Here is a 15,670-nt window from a genome sequence, read left to right as displayed (position 1 = left end):
TATTTATGAGTTTCATATGTGTTTCAACAAGGCAGGGCGAGATGTAATTCTCTGCTTTGAACATCACAGTGCAGTAATCAGATTAAATGACAAATATAAAGCATGAAAGAAGAACAGAGTTTCACAACAAAGCTGTACTCGATCATATTAGTAATTCAAAACAACTTATGTAACAAACCCGTTAGGAACTTCAGTTCAAGATAAAATAGGTAATGAGAAACAAAGCATAGTCTTCGGCACACAGCCCACTGAAGCGACTTCATGGACATGGTGCATTGTTCAGTTGCCAGCAAGGAAATTTGCTAAAGTATTTCGAACCTCTGCACCATTTGGTGTAGACCGGCTAGTTGTGCATGCTGGCTGAGACCTTTTGACCTCAGCAGAGTGCATGCATTCAATCCAGCTTGAATCGCACCCATCTCCGAGCTGTTCACACGTTATGCAGCACACACGAATGATAAGTCTCACGTTGGCAAGTTTGTTCTCCGTGCCTTTCAATAAAATCCTGAAGCGGGCCTTCCGACAGCCAAATGTGTTTTCAACAACCCGTCTCGCACTGTACAGGTGCTAATTGAAAACTTGTGACGGAAAACCTGCTGGCCCTGGCTGCGGAAATGGCTTCATCACATGGGTTTGTAGTGGGAAAGCCTGATCTGCAATTATTACAGGGCCAACTGACACTCCGTTGAATGTTCTTTTCCCCAGCTGAAACAGGTCACTGGACAACCCCTTTGGGACACATGACTTGAGGAACACATCAGAGTCATGGTTCCTTCCGGGTGTGCCAACATTTGTTTACGTAAATTTATATGACTGGTCCACCACTGCAAGAAGAATCAGAGTACCAACCCTTGTAATTATATTAAACGACAGCTTGTTCTTTGGGTGGGCACACCTCAGTGTGGCAACTATCTAAGGCTCCCACACCTTGGGGGATACAGTCACTGCTGTAAATTGCCTAACGTGCTCTTCCAACTCGTGCCGTCGTGGGTAGCGCACAAACCGCGGCTCGAGGATATGAACTATAACATTGCAAAGCTCACAGAAGATGACGTTAACCGAAGCACGGCTGACTCCGAATATGTTGGCCACAGTTCTGTACTCGACAGAAGACGTCAACCGGTAGAGCCCGATGGCTACCCTTTTCTCCAAAGGGATCCCATCGCGCATGTTTGTGTCTGCACGTCATGCTCGCACAATTGCACACCACATACAGTCAACGACTGATTTTTCGGACCCTCTAGGGAACGTAAAAACGTCCGAAAATTCAGGCAGTCCGAAAAAATGAATGCATGAAAAAAAACGCACCTTTTTTCTTTTTTTCTCGGATCTAGAGGGTAAAGGGTGAAGTACCGGGTTTCCGAAACCCTGCCAAAGCATCAGTGAAGTGGCTATAAAAAGAGACGTTCAAAAATGCAGCCGACTGCCGGTTTATTATGTACATGTGTACCGTCAGGGCAGCCGGTGTTATTGCTGCAGTGGCTTGAAGAACTTGTTTATTGTCGTTTGGGTGGCGGTCCGCTTGCATGCGATCATATTTTCCTCAATCTGAGCAAGGGTCGTGTCAGCACTGTACACCGATGACAGCGTCAACAGTGCTCGCGTCAACTCGGCGCTCGTAGGCGGTGCAGGCATTGGCTCCTCCTCATTTTCAACATCGGAGTCATCCGAGTTCCCCACAACCTGACGGACTATTTCCTCGTCAGTCAGTTCTGCGCAGAAGTCGAGCCCGTTGTCAGCGTCAACAAACTGCTCAAAAGTTATTTCTGTGGGTATGGAAACCCCAGCAGAGCGGAGGTCGTTGATCACGTCGTCCAAGGGCGGACTCACGTCGTCCATGGGCGGGCTTACGTCGTCCATGGGCGGGCACACGTCAATCGCTTTGTTGATTTCAGGAATGTCTGCTGCCTCTGTGGCAAGTACGAAGCCCGCGTGGCGAAAACAATTGCGAATAGCGTCTTGCCTCACTGCCTTCCATGCGTCAGCAAGCATTCCAACAGCAGACCGAAGGTCAACGTTATAATCTTTGCCGTTTTCCGCACACGGCACCCTGCGGTGTAGTACCCGTGATTGGTACAAAAGCTTTAAATTGCGGATGACGCCTTGGTCCATCGGTTGGAGGACTGCAGTCGTGTTGGGTGGCATGAATTCCAGCTGAACAGCCTTCAAGTTTTTAATGTGTCCATGAGCGGCGCAGTTGTCAATGAAGAGCACGACACGTCTGTTCTGAAGTTCAAACTTCCTGTCCAACCTGCGGACGTAACTTTCGAACAACTGGTGAGTCACCCATGCCTTTCTGTTGGCTTCGTACAACACTGGCAGCTTTGCCCCTTTGAAACACCTCGGGTTCTTTGACTTCCCGATTACTAACAAGGGAAGCTTCTCGCTGCCAGACATGTTGCTGCCGACGAGAATGGTCAGCCGTTCTTTACTATGCTTGCCACCATGGCATGGGTCACCAGCAAAAGCCAGTGTTCTTTCTGGCAACAACTTAAAAAACAAACCAGTTTCGTCGCAGTTGAAAACATCAGCAGAGAACTGCTGCAACAAAGACTGAAGTTTTGCGTTGCGGTACTGCTCAATAACTGCAGTGTCGACGGCGCCGCTCTCACCGCACATCTTCTTGAACTTGAGGTCATTCCGATGTCTAAAGTTCCTCAACTATCCATCACTTAATTTAATATCCTCAATGTCCATTTGAACCGCGAGAGTTTCCGCTTTTTCTTTCAAGATGCAGCCCGAGACCGGCAACCTCTTTGATATTATCGAATTAAGCCACACGACGAGAGCTTCCTCGAGCTTTGGATGGACACCCTGGCTTGAATTCTTTTTTTGGTCACCAGACGGTTTTTCAGCCGCTTCCAAGATCTTGCCCTTGTTCTTGAGGAAATCCGATACTGTTTGCTTTGAAATACTGAACTCCTTGCCCACGTCAGCCTGCGATTGGCCGCTCACGACTTGTTTAATAATGGCGGCTTTCTTCTCCATCGTTAATCGACGGTACAGTTTTCCGCGCTTCGATGCCATCGGCGAGGACGACGATGACGGAGTGGGGGCCATCGCAGGCGAGCAAAATCCTCAAGTTGCAAACAGTGCAGCTCGCTGGCGAGCGTCGAAGCAGCTAGGCCTAGCGTCGCAGAGCGCACTTGACACAACCAAGGAGGGACACAACAGCACAACCACGCACCACACACCACGCTAGCCAAAATGTGGCCTGCGCAAACGAACGAAATGGCGCCGCGGCACCTCCGGAAACTCCGCCGGAGGCGAAAGTGCGGCGTTGAACATAGCCAGCGTGGCCAGACCAAATCACTGTGTGACGGCTAGATTCGGCTAGTTGTGGTTCAGAGCGGTGATATGCTTCGGCTGCAAGTCGATTTCCTTCGCAAGGGTGCTGCGCAAGAAGCCAAATGACCTTCCGTCGCGTCAAAAAGTCCGGAAAATTGGACGGTGGAGGGTTCGAGCGTACGAAACTTCAGATGTCCTTATACATTGATTCTATGAGGCTCGTGGCGGTGCCGCGAAGGCGTCCGAAATATCAGGCATGTCCGAAAATTCAGTCGTTGACTGTAATTGAATGTGTGTCTGTTCATTTTGAAATGTCCTCTAAAGTCGTCCGAGAAATGAGGCTGGGTTGTTCCCACTATGACGGACCTCGTGGATAAGCCTGTAGGCACCTGTCACGCGAAGCGATTTGCGCAGTGATCACCATGAGTTGTTTACGGCGCCTTTCTGCTCGTCTTTGCTCCATATTTAGTCTTTCCACTTCAGCGAAAGCTTCGCGCTCCCAGATTCGTCGCTGTTGCAGCCTTGCTTGCATAGACATGAACGTTCACAATGCCTCATGTTCGCCGCTTTCATCGACGACTGACCTGGTCAAAGCCATTACTGCTCATGCAGCACTACGTGCACGGCCGATGCTACACACAACACTGCAGTAGTCGGGAGCACGGGCAATGTAGCGGATGAATGACCGTATTCCACCTGAGATGTCGAGAAAGAACGAGTGGCGCCGATGTTTACAAACTGTTTTAGCCTGCTGCTCATCTATCGGAGCAGGTGTAGGCTGCAAAATATCTCACGCAACGCTTCTGCATGCGGTAAAGTGCATTTTGTTTTAAGTAATCATGTTTAAAAAGCAATGTGGCAAAAATGTCGCTCTTATTTGTGAATTCGGACTCTTTTTGCCGATCGCCTTGTCATTTTTATTGTTTTATGCTAGAGGGCGCTAGTGACTGTAACAGACGCCACTAGCCGATGTGTAACAGCAGTAAACCGTGGTTAAGCATAACCGCGGTTAAGCCAGCCGTGTAATGGGTCAATATGAAGCGATGTAAGTGGATTCTTGAAGAAGACCAGACCCCCGTTGAAATGTCGACAATGAATGTGTCTTTGAGAAGGGCATGCTTTATTCAGTCTGTATGTATAGTTTTTAGCAGAGGTTTCAGTGGGCCAGGTTATTAAAATAAGCAGAACATTATGACAGACATGGCTGTTTGTTTTTAAGGTATATTTTGCTAAGTTTCGGTGTTAACAGTTCTTTTTGTCAGGGCAAATATCAATGATTTGGTTCAGTCATTACAAGATGACAGAACGAGCGATGAGGTATGATCCCCACCCTCGCAACGAACTTGAGAGTGAGGGCAAGGGACCGTTAGCCACCGCCACTTGATGCAAGGCAAGGTGCAGCCAGCTACGTTGTGCCGCCGTCAATGGACAAGCGCATCCCTTCGGAGTTTACAGTTGTGACCAATGTTTTTTCTTTTTAGGGCGCGACTGTTTGAGGACAAGTTGCCCGGTTTCCCGGTAGTAGACTCCCGAAGCGCGCATTGCTTCATGTCCGAGCAGGTTTGCGTTGTGTTCTTCGTGTTGTTAGATGTGGGGCTCCAACCCCGTAGCAGGCCACTGGTGTTGGGGGATTGCGCTTCGATCCCACCGCTGCCACCAGTTGTTTTCGAAGCACGAGGATTCCGGAGACGTTGGCCTAGTCAAACCCGGCCGCATTTGTCGCGGCTCATTTGCCGTTCCGCCGCTCGCCGGCTCCCCCGTCGTCCCCTCCGGGAGAAAAATGTCCCGGGTGGGTCCGGCGTTGAGAACAAAAGACAGGTTCACCAATGCCGTTCTCAGACAGCGGGGAGCCGTTTCACCCCGTAAACAGCAGTGGGGGGGAGGGACCCTTGTAGACGCCACCACCTGCACCTGCACTCGTAGCGCTGCAACCACATCGACGGCCCTTTGAAGCCTCGGTAGATTGATGATTCCCAGTGGCTTGAATATTCTTGGCATGTTGGCGTCTCCAAACGTAACAGCTCCTCCGCGGCCAGGACAATCTCGATCGGCCAGTGGTCACAATCACTGGTCGAGGAGAGATGACTTGAGTTGTAGCGTGGGAGGCCCTTCTTCATCTTGTCTGCAAGCACAGAGTAGAGTCCTAAACCTCGGACAACGGAGGCATTAGTCGAAATCAGCCACTCAACATGGCGCCAGTCCCCAGGCAGTGCACGAAATTCACCCGAGAGCCGCCAGGCTGTTATGCAATACTACTGCATTGTCAATGTAAACGTAAGCACAAAATTTTGTAGCTGACAGCAGTAATCTCGGCTACTAAGAACAGCTTCCATTTCTGCCAAATTCGCTGCCAAAGCCCGATTCGCCGAACACGGCTTGAAGAGAGGTGGCAAATTTGGAAGCAAAAGAAAAAGGATAATATGACACCACGCCAAAACAAAGCTAACTAGTACCAAAAAAAATACGAAAAGGCAACAAATACATCAATTATGGGAATAACCTGCTCAATCCGTCGGCATTTCCATGACATTTGCCCCTTTTGTATCGCACAGAAAAGTTATATTGCTGGAGGGCTAGACTCCATCGAAGCAAGCGGCCATTCTTGGGCGACATTTGACGCAGCTATGTAAGCGGACAATGATCTGTCTCGAAAGTAAATTTCGCCCCGTAAACATAACAGGCTAGCTTCTGTGCGGCCCAAACCAGACAAGCGCATTCCTTTTCCGAAGCGCTGTAGGCTTCTTCCCTTACGGTTAACTTCCTGCTGGCATAAAGGATAGGGTGCTCCTCATTGTCGTCTCCGACTTGGCTTAATACGACCCCCATACCCCGGTCGCTGGTGTCACACTGGACCACGAATTCCTTGCTGTAGTCTGGCGCGCGCAACACGGGCCGCGAAACCAGCACGCTCTTCAAGCTCTGAAACGAAATTTCTTTTGCTGCGTCCCAGATAACGCTATTCGGCTTTTCTTTGCGAAGCGCATCGGTCAAAGGACTTGCTAGCTGTGAATAGTTAGGTATGTACCTTTGGTAGTACCCCACAAGACCGAGAAATGACCGTACATCCGTCTTAGTTCGGGGCTGCGGGAATTCAGCGATAGGGGCTATCTTGAGGTCTGACGGTCTCCTCGTCCCTCTACCGACAACATGACCAAGATAGGTGACATGTGAGCAGCCAAAACTACACTTTTCGGCTTTAATGGTTAGCCCAGCGTCCCTCAAACTCGTCAGTACCCTCCTGAGATGGGAAACATGGTCTTCCCAAGAGTTAGAAAAAATGGCCACATCGTCAAGGTAAGGCAGCGCGAAATCCTGCATGTCCTTGAGGATGATGTCCATTAGCTTTGAAAAGCTAAAAGGTGCATTCTTTAGCCCAAAACTGAGCACCAAAGGTCAGAATACCCCCATGGGAGAAATAAATGCTGCATACCGACTCGCGCTTTCCGAGAGGGGGACTTGCCAGTACCCTCTCACTAGGTCAAGGGTGGAGATGTACTGTGCCGCGCTAACTGTCTCGATCCTTTCTTCGATGTTCGGTATTGGGTACAGCTGGTCCTTTGTTATGGTATTCAGCTTCCTGTAGTCCACACAAGGTCGCGGATCTTTGCCTGGTGCCTCCACGAGTATCAGCGGGGAGGTGTAGTCGCTCTCTGCTGGCTCTATCACGCCAAGTTCCAGCATGTGCTTTATCTCCGCCTCAATTATTTCTTTCTGCCTTGGAGAAACTCTGTAGGCTTTCTATCTTACTGGATCGGTCGAAGTTAGCTCTATCTCATGCGTGATGAGATTTGTCTTTCCCGGCCGGTCGCTAAAACTCTCCCGGAATTCGCACAGCAGTTGCCTCAATTCTTGGAGTTGCTTTTGTTCTAGATCCATGGTGCTCGCGGATCGGGACACGATTTCCTCCATGCTGTTGGCAGCATTTTCTTTCATGCTGCCTTTCCAGTCAGGGTTTTCGGTTTGTAGCTCTTCGGGGATATTTACGGCCATGTTTACAACCCCGCTCCTTTCTACATAGGGCTTCATTAAATTGCAGTGATAGATCTTTATCTGCTGTCCTCTCCCTGGCATTTTCAAAGTGTAGTTGGTTTCTGAAATCTGATCCAAAACTTCCACTGGCCCGTCCCAGTGAACTTCCATCTTATTTTTGCGTGCAGACCTGAGAATAAGCACACGATCCCCCGCCTTGAAGGTTCTCAGTCTAGCATTCTTGTTGTAGTACTTCTTTGCCGTGTCCTGAGCCGTTTTGAGATTTCGATTCACTAGTTCTCGTGTGGCACTCAGGCGGTTTAGTAACTGCAACACATACTCCACTACTGACTGACTCTCTCCTGTCCCCTCCCACATTTCTCTAAGCATCCTAAGCAAGGAACGAAGAGCCCTCCCGTACACTAGTTCTGCAGGAGTGAAGCCCGTCGCTTCGTGCGGTACTGTTCTCAGGGCGAACAGCGTTGCCGGGAGGCAACTTTCCCAATCGTCTTTGTGCTCATAGCAGGAAGCACGTAGCACTCTTTTGAGCACTGAGTGCCACTTCTCGACGCTGTTCGATTGAGGGTGGTAAACGGAGCTATGAATCAACCTCACCCCACACCTCTGTAAGAACGTGGTTGTGAGTGCGCTCGTGAAAACTGTCCCCTGATCAGCCTGAATTTCTGCCGGAAAGCCAATTCGAGCGAAAACGGACAGGAGACCGTCCACTATCTCTGCCGAGCTAAGCTCCTTTAGCGGCACCGCCTCCGGGAACTTGGTAGCAGGGCATATCATAGTGAGTACGTACTTATAGCCTGACTTAGTTCTGGGTAGTGGCCCGACGGTGTCAATGACCAGACGTCGAAAAGGCTCCGAGATAAGCGGCACCAGCTTTAGCGGGGCCTTCCATCTTTCTCCTGGTTTTCCGGTGCGCTGACACGCGTCGCATGACTGCACGTAGCGTTCAGCATCTCGGAAACATCCCGGCCAGTAGTATTCCCCAAGCAGCCTTTCCTTCGTTTTGTTCACACCTAAGTGCCCTGACCAACTGTTTCCGTGACAGAGGCCTAAAAGGTCAGAGCGGTACTTTTCAGGCACGACCAGCTGATCAAGCGTCTTCCCCTTTTTGTCCCTGTAATGGCGATACAGCAATCCGCCTTTGTGGTGCAATGTCACGTTACGCCTAGCAATACCCTCCTTGGCTATGAAGTGTAAATTTGACAAGCTAGGGTCTCTTTCCTGTTCTGTGATTAAGGAGTCTCTGTCAACGCGCAACAAGCGATCCATGCACAGGGAGGTGGGTAATAACATGGAGTCTGGACTGCACGCTTCTTGTAGGCTGGCATCGATGGGGCTACCTTCGGTAACAGGTTCCTGCTGCTGTTCATGTGCTCGAACTGCATTTTCTTTGCTTGGTTCCGCAATCTCGGGAATTCCCTCCCTCTCACCAGTTGCCTCTGATTCCTGGCTGTACCTAAGCTCGGAAGCAAGCTCGCGTGATTTGGACCTAGTCAGGGCTTTCACTGTCCCCTCAGCCAGCTTCTGACCTCGATCGTAAAGCAGCTGATTTGACTTATTGGAGAATAGATACGGGTACTGCAATGAAACAGCCGACGAGACGGCGGCTTCTGTCACTAGCTCGCCGAACGGGCCGAAAATCACCACCCTTGCCATAGGCAGGCACACACTCTGATTTTCTAGTACCTGTCTTATCCATGCTACTTCCCCAGTAAAGTCTTCCTCCTTGACATATGAGGGGTGAACAATGTCCATTGTTGCCCCGCTGTCCCGAAGGACCCTGCACAATTTTCCATTTACTTGGAGTTCGTGAATATATGGACGCAGAAGTTCCAAATTCTCATCACTGTCGTTGGCATATGAGAAAGCTAATCGCGTCTTCGTACACCTTGCTGCAATATGTCCAGTTTCCTGACAGTTGAAACAACGGAACGGCTTCCTGGCCTCGAACTCCTTCGTCAATGCTTTCTGAGCTCCGGCCTGCTTGGCACGATCCTCAGTTTTTTCTGGGGCCTGTTTAGTGCCCTCAACTGTCTCGCGATTCCTAAATTGCGATCGATTTTTGGGAACGAAACGCTTCCTTAAACCGAACGCTTTCTTTTCAGACTCGCTTGACTCGGAACTCAGCTTTCTCCGTGTTGCATATTCATCCGCTAGTTCTGCAGCTTTCTCCACTGTGCTCACATTTTCTCTGTCTTGCACCCATAACTTAACGGCCTCAGGGATACTGTTATAGAACTGCTCGAGGCCTACACATTCGACAACCTTATCTTTGGTGTCATATGCCACCGCGCCCTTCAACCACTCTGTAAGGTTGGCCTTCAAACTGAATGCGAATTCTGCATAGCTCTTGCTGCTTCTCTTGCTGGCACCTCTGAACCGCTGTCGGAATTCTTCTGCCGAAAGTCGGTACTTTCTTAGCAAACTCGCTTTCACCTTCTCGTAGTCATCGGCATCTTTCGCGTCAAGCCTCGAGACTATAGTGGCCGCCTCACAGGGTAACACCATTAGTAGCTTTTGTGGCCAGGTCTCCTTAGCGTAACCCCGTTTCTCACACGTCCTCTCGAAATTCACGAGGTAATAACCAAGATCCTCGCCAATCTTATACGGCTGCATCAATCTGTCCATAGGAAACGATTCGGCCCGACTCACTCTCTCTGGAGTCATGCCTCTCGAACTCTCACATTCCAGTTTCTTTTGGTCATTCGCAAGCTGCAACCTTCTGAGCTCCCGTTCCTCTCGCTCGGCCGCTAGCCGTTGGCGCTCATTTTCCTCTTTCTTTCGCTCAGTTTCCTCTTTCTTTCGCTCCCGCTCATCTTCCTCTTTCTTTCGCTCATCTTCCTTTTTCTTTCGCTCCGCTTTGAGGAGTTCCCACGTATCGCTAACTGTTTCTTCATTGGCCGTTTCCAAGAGCAATGTGCAAATGTGTGACTTTTTCATCTTCTCCTCTATATCTACACCCAACTCTTCACACAATGACAGCAAATCTGACCTTAGCAACTTCATTAGATCCATGTTTGCTGCTCTGAGCCTTGACTTTGCTGAACAACTGTTGACGTGAGCTACACGCAATCAGACTCACTGATCAACTTCCCTCGATTCCCATCAGTTCAATGTATTAACCCAAACAATTGAAGCCTGGCGAATCTCAAGCAAAGTTCAAGCACTCACCCACGGAAGCAACACCACGCTGCATGGTCGATCCAACCGCTGCCAACCAGTTGTTAGATGTGGGGCTCCAACCCCGTAGCAGGCCACCGGTGTTGGAGGATTGCGCTTCGATCCCACCGCTGCCACCAGTTGTTTTCGAAGCACGAGGATTCCGGAGACGTTGGCTTAGTCAAACCCGGCCGCATTTGTCACGGCTCATTTGCCGTTCCGCCGCTCGCCGGCTCCCCCGTCCCCTCCGGGAGAAAAATGGCCCGGGTGGGTCCGGCGTTGAGATCAAAAGACAAGTTCACCAAAGCCGTTCTCAGACAGCGGGGAGCCGTTTCACCCCGTAAACAGCAGGGGGGGGGAGGGACCCTTGTAGACGCCACCACCTGCACTCGTAGCGCTGCAACCACATCGACGGCCCTTTGAAGCCTCGGTAGATTGATGATTCCCAGTGGCTTGAATATTCTTGGCATGTTGGCGTCTCCAAACGTAACAGTGTCTGCAGTGCTGGATTTCGACTTTTTGGTGTGCATATGAGTGAGAGCGTTTGCCTCGTGTCTGCCGTGCACGCTTTGGGCTTTTTGTGCACGTATGGGGCAGCTAGTGACGTGCATAGGGCACGATGCTGCACAACAGCTGTGTGCCACTGTGTTTGGCTCAGGTTTGGCTCGTGTTCCTCATGTCTTCACTGCTGGATTTAGAGTTTTTGGTGTGCGTATGAGTGAGAGCGTTTGCCTCGTGTCTGCCGTGCATGCTTTGGGCTTTTTGCGCACGTATGTGGCAGCGAGTGCATGGGGCACGATGCTGCACAACAGCTGTGTGCCACTGTGTGTCACAAAAGCCAGAAAGGACCCCACCTTGAGGTATCACGAGTTCTCCTGCGGTCTGTAGTGTCGAGAAGTGTGGCTGAAATTTCGCACTCCCCGAAAAAAGGTGGGGGAAAAGTAGGTATCTATGTTGTGTTTTCTGTGCCTGGTTGTCAGGCTGGCTTGTGCCGAGCTGTAAATGAAGAAAAGGGCAAGGCCGCTAAGTGCACAATGAAGCACCAACAGCGCTTTGTCCCTGATGATAACGATGTGGCTTATAAGATTCCTATGCCCTGAGATGGGCAGACTGGATGCTTTATAAATGGAAGACTAAAAGAACACTTCTATAAATTTTCAAAATTCATTTCTGGACATCCCTGAATTCGCTGGCGGGATTGTGAATGGGCAAAAAAGAAAAACGGTGCGTGCTGCTGTGTTGTGCAACAACAGTGATTGCAAAAAACTGCTACAAAACTGCACGGGAAATAAGGCATACCATATATTGAATCAGGGAAATGCATGTGTCAGCACCTCTTCATTAGCGCTGCTGCAAAAGAGCTGATAATCTCTGTTGATTTGCCAAGCGTTTCTGTTACTCTCATCGCATTTTTCTTTTTTGTACTTTGTGTATCTTTCCATGCCAGTGTCATGCATATACTGTAAAAACGCATGTAAGGGCCGCACTTTCTTTTCCAGATTTGAGGGACAATTTTCGGCGTGCAGCCCATACATGCGATTTGCAAAAAAAAAAAATTTTAAGTAGAAACACACCAATCAGGAAGTCAGCGGCATTTTTTCTATGTTCAGTTGCCACTCGCAGTGCATTCCGACTCCGAGATGTTGCTGTGCTCCGGTGCACGCTCATCCCACAAAAGGTCGCGCTGCACGTCCACTGTCAATGAGTAGCCATAGTTACACGCTTCCATCACTTAGCAGAGCAGCTCTTCCAGTTGGGGAAACTTGCACGGCTTGCCTTGGAAAGCGCGGTTTTTGCAGCTTGTGTTCCTCAATGCATCCTTTTGGTTCTACCATCGTCGGGTGCACTTCTCGGCCACATGGAATTTCCTGCCTGCCATGCTCTTGCCGTGTTCGACAGCAAACTCCCAGCTGTGTAGCAATTAAGGTGCTTGCCCATCATGTTAAAACTACTGAAACTGCAACGCTCAGCGACAGCACGCGGAAGCCACTACTACGATGAACCACAACTCTCGTGCCTTTGACAGCCACAAAACGTTGAAGCTGGTGATACTGATGCCGATATGGATAACGGGAGCTCGTGGCAGAGGAAAAAGTAGATGATGATTATGAGCTGCGGCCTCTGGCACCGTCCGTGGGCACCTGGAAACTTGTGCGCACATGCGTCGCCTCCACGATCATGCGCCTGAGACATAAGCACCCAGTTCACTGCTTTCAACTCTTACATGCATACATCCAGCACATTACAAGATGCACTGCTTATTTCGCTGCTAACCTCACATAATCAGACCTTTCACATTTCTAGAGAAGAAATTGCATTAGCCTGTGCTGCACAACCAGTAAGCAAACATGGGTTTACAAAACTGTTCCAGATGCTAGTACACTACAGTAGAATCTCATTGCAACGAACTTCACGGGCCCGCCGAATTTAATTCGTTATTTTGAAATATCGTACTGAAAAATAATTTTCATGTCAGTAATGCATCACAAGAACTAAAATTACATACCTTTGCAGCAGATTTACGCGTTGGTAAGTAAATAATAAACGATAATGCTGGGCACAGTTACAATTTATTGCATGAAGGAGTCTTATCTTCTTCTGGCGAGTAGACGACAAGCGCTGCAGGACGAACGCCTCCACATCCTCGACCTTCCTGTGCACGCCATCGGGGGCATCTTTGCAGCGCGAGGAATGATCGGGTCTTCTCTAGAAAGACTAGGACATCCAAGCCGGAAACAATCTGTTCCTCTTCGTGCGCTTATCCAGTGTCGGCATCGTCTTCATTGCTACTACATTCTTCTTGCTCACGCACTTGATTCATGATGTCTTCGGTGGTGAGCTCTACAGATGTAGCCGCCGCGCTGTCGCTGTCCACATAATTCGAAAGTCACTGTCCACATAAGTCGCTGTCCATGGTAGTTGCCCAGCCGCAGACGTTTTCTTGAGGGAGCCAGCTGCGACTCTCGATGTAGTTTTATGATCTTGTCCCGATCTTTGAGCATCGTTGCCATTGTTGACGGTGTGATGTCAAGCTCCCTGCACAAGTCCACCTACTTTTTTCCAGCATTCAGCTGCGACAGAATGTCCACCTTTTCTTTAAGCGAAAACTGACGTCGCTTCTTTTTAACACGGGGGCCAGGAGAACTCATTGTCAGCAAAGCTCATTTCTGCCCACAGATTTAAGCAGCCTCGCTTAGACTGCAAGAAAATTAGAAGCCAAAATTAGTTCCTGTAAGATTGAAATGAATTGTGCAGTGGAAGGTTGCAATTGGAGAAATCGCCAAATGTTCCAACTAAATGTATTGTGCAGTATTGTGCAGTTAAATGTAACGACTCAGTGCTTAATAAAAAATTTTCATGGTTTGGGAGAGGCTCATGAAGGAAATATTATTTATTTATTGCACCCTCAGGGCCCGAAGGCATTACAGAGGGTAGTGGGGATACATAAAAAATTCAGCATAAACAGCGGCAAGGAGAGAAAACAAAAATAAACTGTGAATACATAAGTGCAAACAGGAAGGTAGCGATATTAGAAATGCAGTGGGGATACTTTAAAACAGTGTGTAAAGAGTGAAGGGCAACTTTATACACTAATAAACAAACAAATACTCAGAGAGAACCATTAATGACTTTTCGAAATGTAATATCAGAAGTATCTGCGATATCGTGGGGTAGATGATTCCAGCTGACATTTTGTGTGACAAGATGGGGTTCCTACTTCATGACGATCAATACGTGCTGATATGTAACATAGTCATGACACTAACTTTTCTTTCAGAAAGCTGTTGCAGTAAATTTTATGAAAAAGACACAATGAAGCTATTGATCTGTGGTGGGAAAGAAGTGGTAGGGACAAACTTGATTTTATGGCAGTTACACTGCTTGTTTGGTGATAATTAGAAAGAATAAAATGGCAAGCGCAGTTCTGCACAGCTTCCAAATCTGAAACAAGTGACACGATGCCAGGGCTCCAGACAGATGCAGCATATTCTAACTTGGACCGTACCAATGTTTTTGTCAAGTAATAATTTTATTGAACTAGATGAACCTGAGAAATTTCTGCAAAGATACCCACCCAAGCATACGATCAGCATTATTTATTATGTATTCAGTGTGAGTTTTCCAAGGCAGGTTAGAAGAAACATAAACACCTAGGTATTTATAAGACGACACAGTTTCGAGAGACACGTTGTTAATGTGATAACCAATATATCACGACTTGAAGGAATTCAACGCAAAGCAGTGAGGTTTATTCACAAGATACAAAAAAACCGACTCACTAACACAACTAGCTGAAATCTCTGGGCTTTAAACACTATCAACAAGGGCAAAGCGTGCGCCACTAAAATTTCTTCATCAGCTCCTTAATAACACTTTTAAAATCGACTCATAAAAGTACATTTCACTGTCACAAAATGTGCTTTAAGAAACCAGCACCCGTATACGCTAACCGAATATCCTTATCACAGTGACACTTTCGAATATTCTTTCTTCCCGCTAGTAACAAGAGAATGAAACCGTCGAGACGCTTCCATAAATAACGCTGATTCATTTTCCAATTTTTGTACCGAACTAGAAGCCGCATTTTTGAACTAGAGTAGTGGTTAGAAAGATTTTTCTGCATTTTTGTCTATTTTATGGAGTACACGATGTGTTGTGCCCGTGCTAATGTTTATGTTTTCGAATGAGCATGTTTTTTCTTTCAGTTACTTGTGCAAATCTGTCAACTTTTTAGTTTTTTCAGTGCTATGAATTGTCTAGATTCTAGTCTTTTCCAAGCATCTTTTAGAAATGTTAAGCATCTTTTAGAAATGTTATCCTTTGCTATGATACATGTAATGCCCACCTGCCAAGGTCTCAACTAGAGACTGGCAGTATTCTAAATAAATAAAAGGGGCATTAGATATATGCAAAATGCATACATGCTTACACTTGTTAATGTTTAGTTGCATGTTCCGAATGTAACAGCAGTCAAGAACCTTGTTAATGTCGGATTGAAGACCAGAGACATCATTATCATTTTTAATATCACGGTAAATAACACAATCATCAGCAAAAAGGTTAGTTGAAGAAGAAATGATAAGCCATTTATATAGATGACAAAGAGGAGGGGCCCAAGAACAGACCTCCGAGACATGCCGGAACGGACAGACAGAAAATGTGAGCTTATTGCTTGCTGTTACGAATTGCGAATGGTTAGAAAGTATTGTAGCCATGCTAGGACTTTAGGGTCTAT

General features: G+C 48.0%; 1 protein-coding gene and 1 long non-coding RNA gene across 5 annotated transcripts in view; one reads left to right on the top strand and one right to left on the bottom strand.

Moving 5' to 3' along the window:
• The window catches only part of LOC144101949 (uncharacterized), a 196,921-nt gene that overhangs the window by 25,447 nt on the left and 155,804 nt on the right, over positions 1-15,670 (top strand). The gene's annotated exons all lie outside the window — the stretch shown is intronic.
• On the bottom strand, positions 1,468-13,739 carry LOC144101552 (uncharacterized). Its single transcript, XM_077634715.1, has 3 exons — positions 10,135-13,739; positions 8,706-10,080; positions 1,468-1,910 (listed from the first exon to the last, which is right to left on the bottom strand). Exons 1-3 carry the CDS (start codon positions 10,288-10,290, stop codon positions 1,468-1,470), a joined length of 1,974 nt encoding a protein of 657 aa, XP_077490841.1. The 5' UTR covers positions 10,291-13,739.

Source organism: Amblyomma americanum, chromosome 8 (assembly GCF_052857255.1).
Source record: "Amblyomma americanum isolate KBUSLIRL-KWMA chromosome 8, ASM5285725v1, whole genome shotgun sequence".
NCBI classification, from domain to species: Eukaryota; Metazoa; Arthropoda; class Arachnida; order Ixodida; family Ixodidae; genus Amblyomma; species Amblyomma americanum.
The sequence above is the reverse complement of the archived record's forward strand: the minus strand, read 5'-3'. Positions and strand labels throughout refer to the sequence as shown.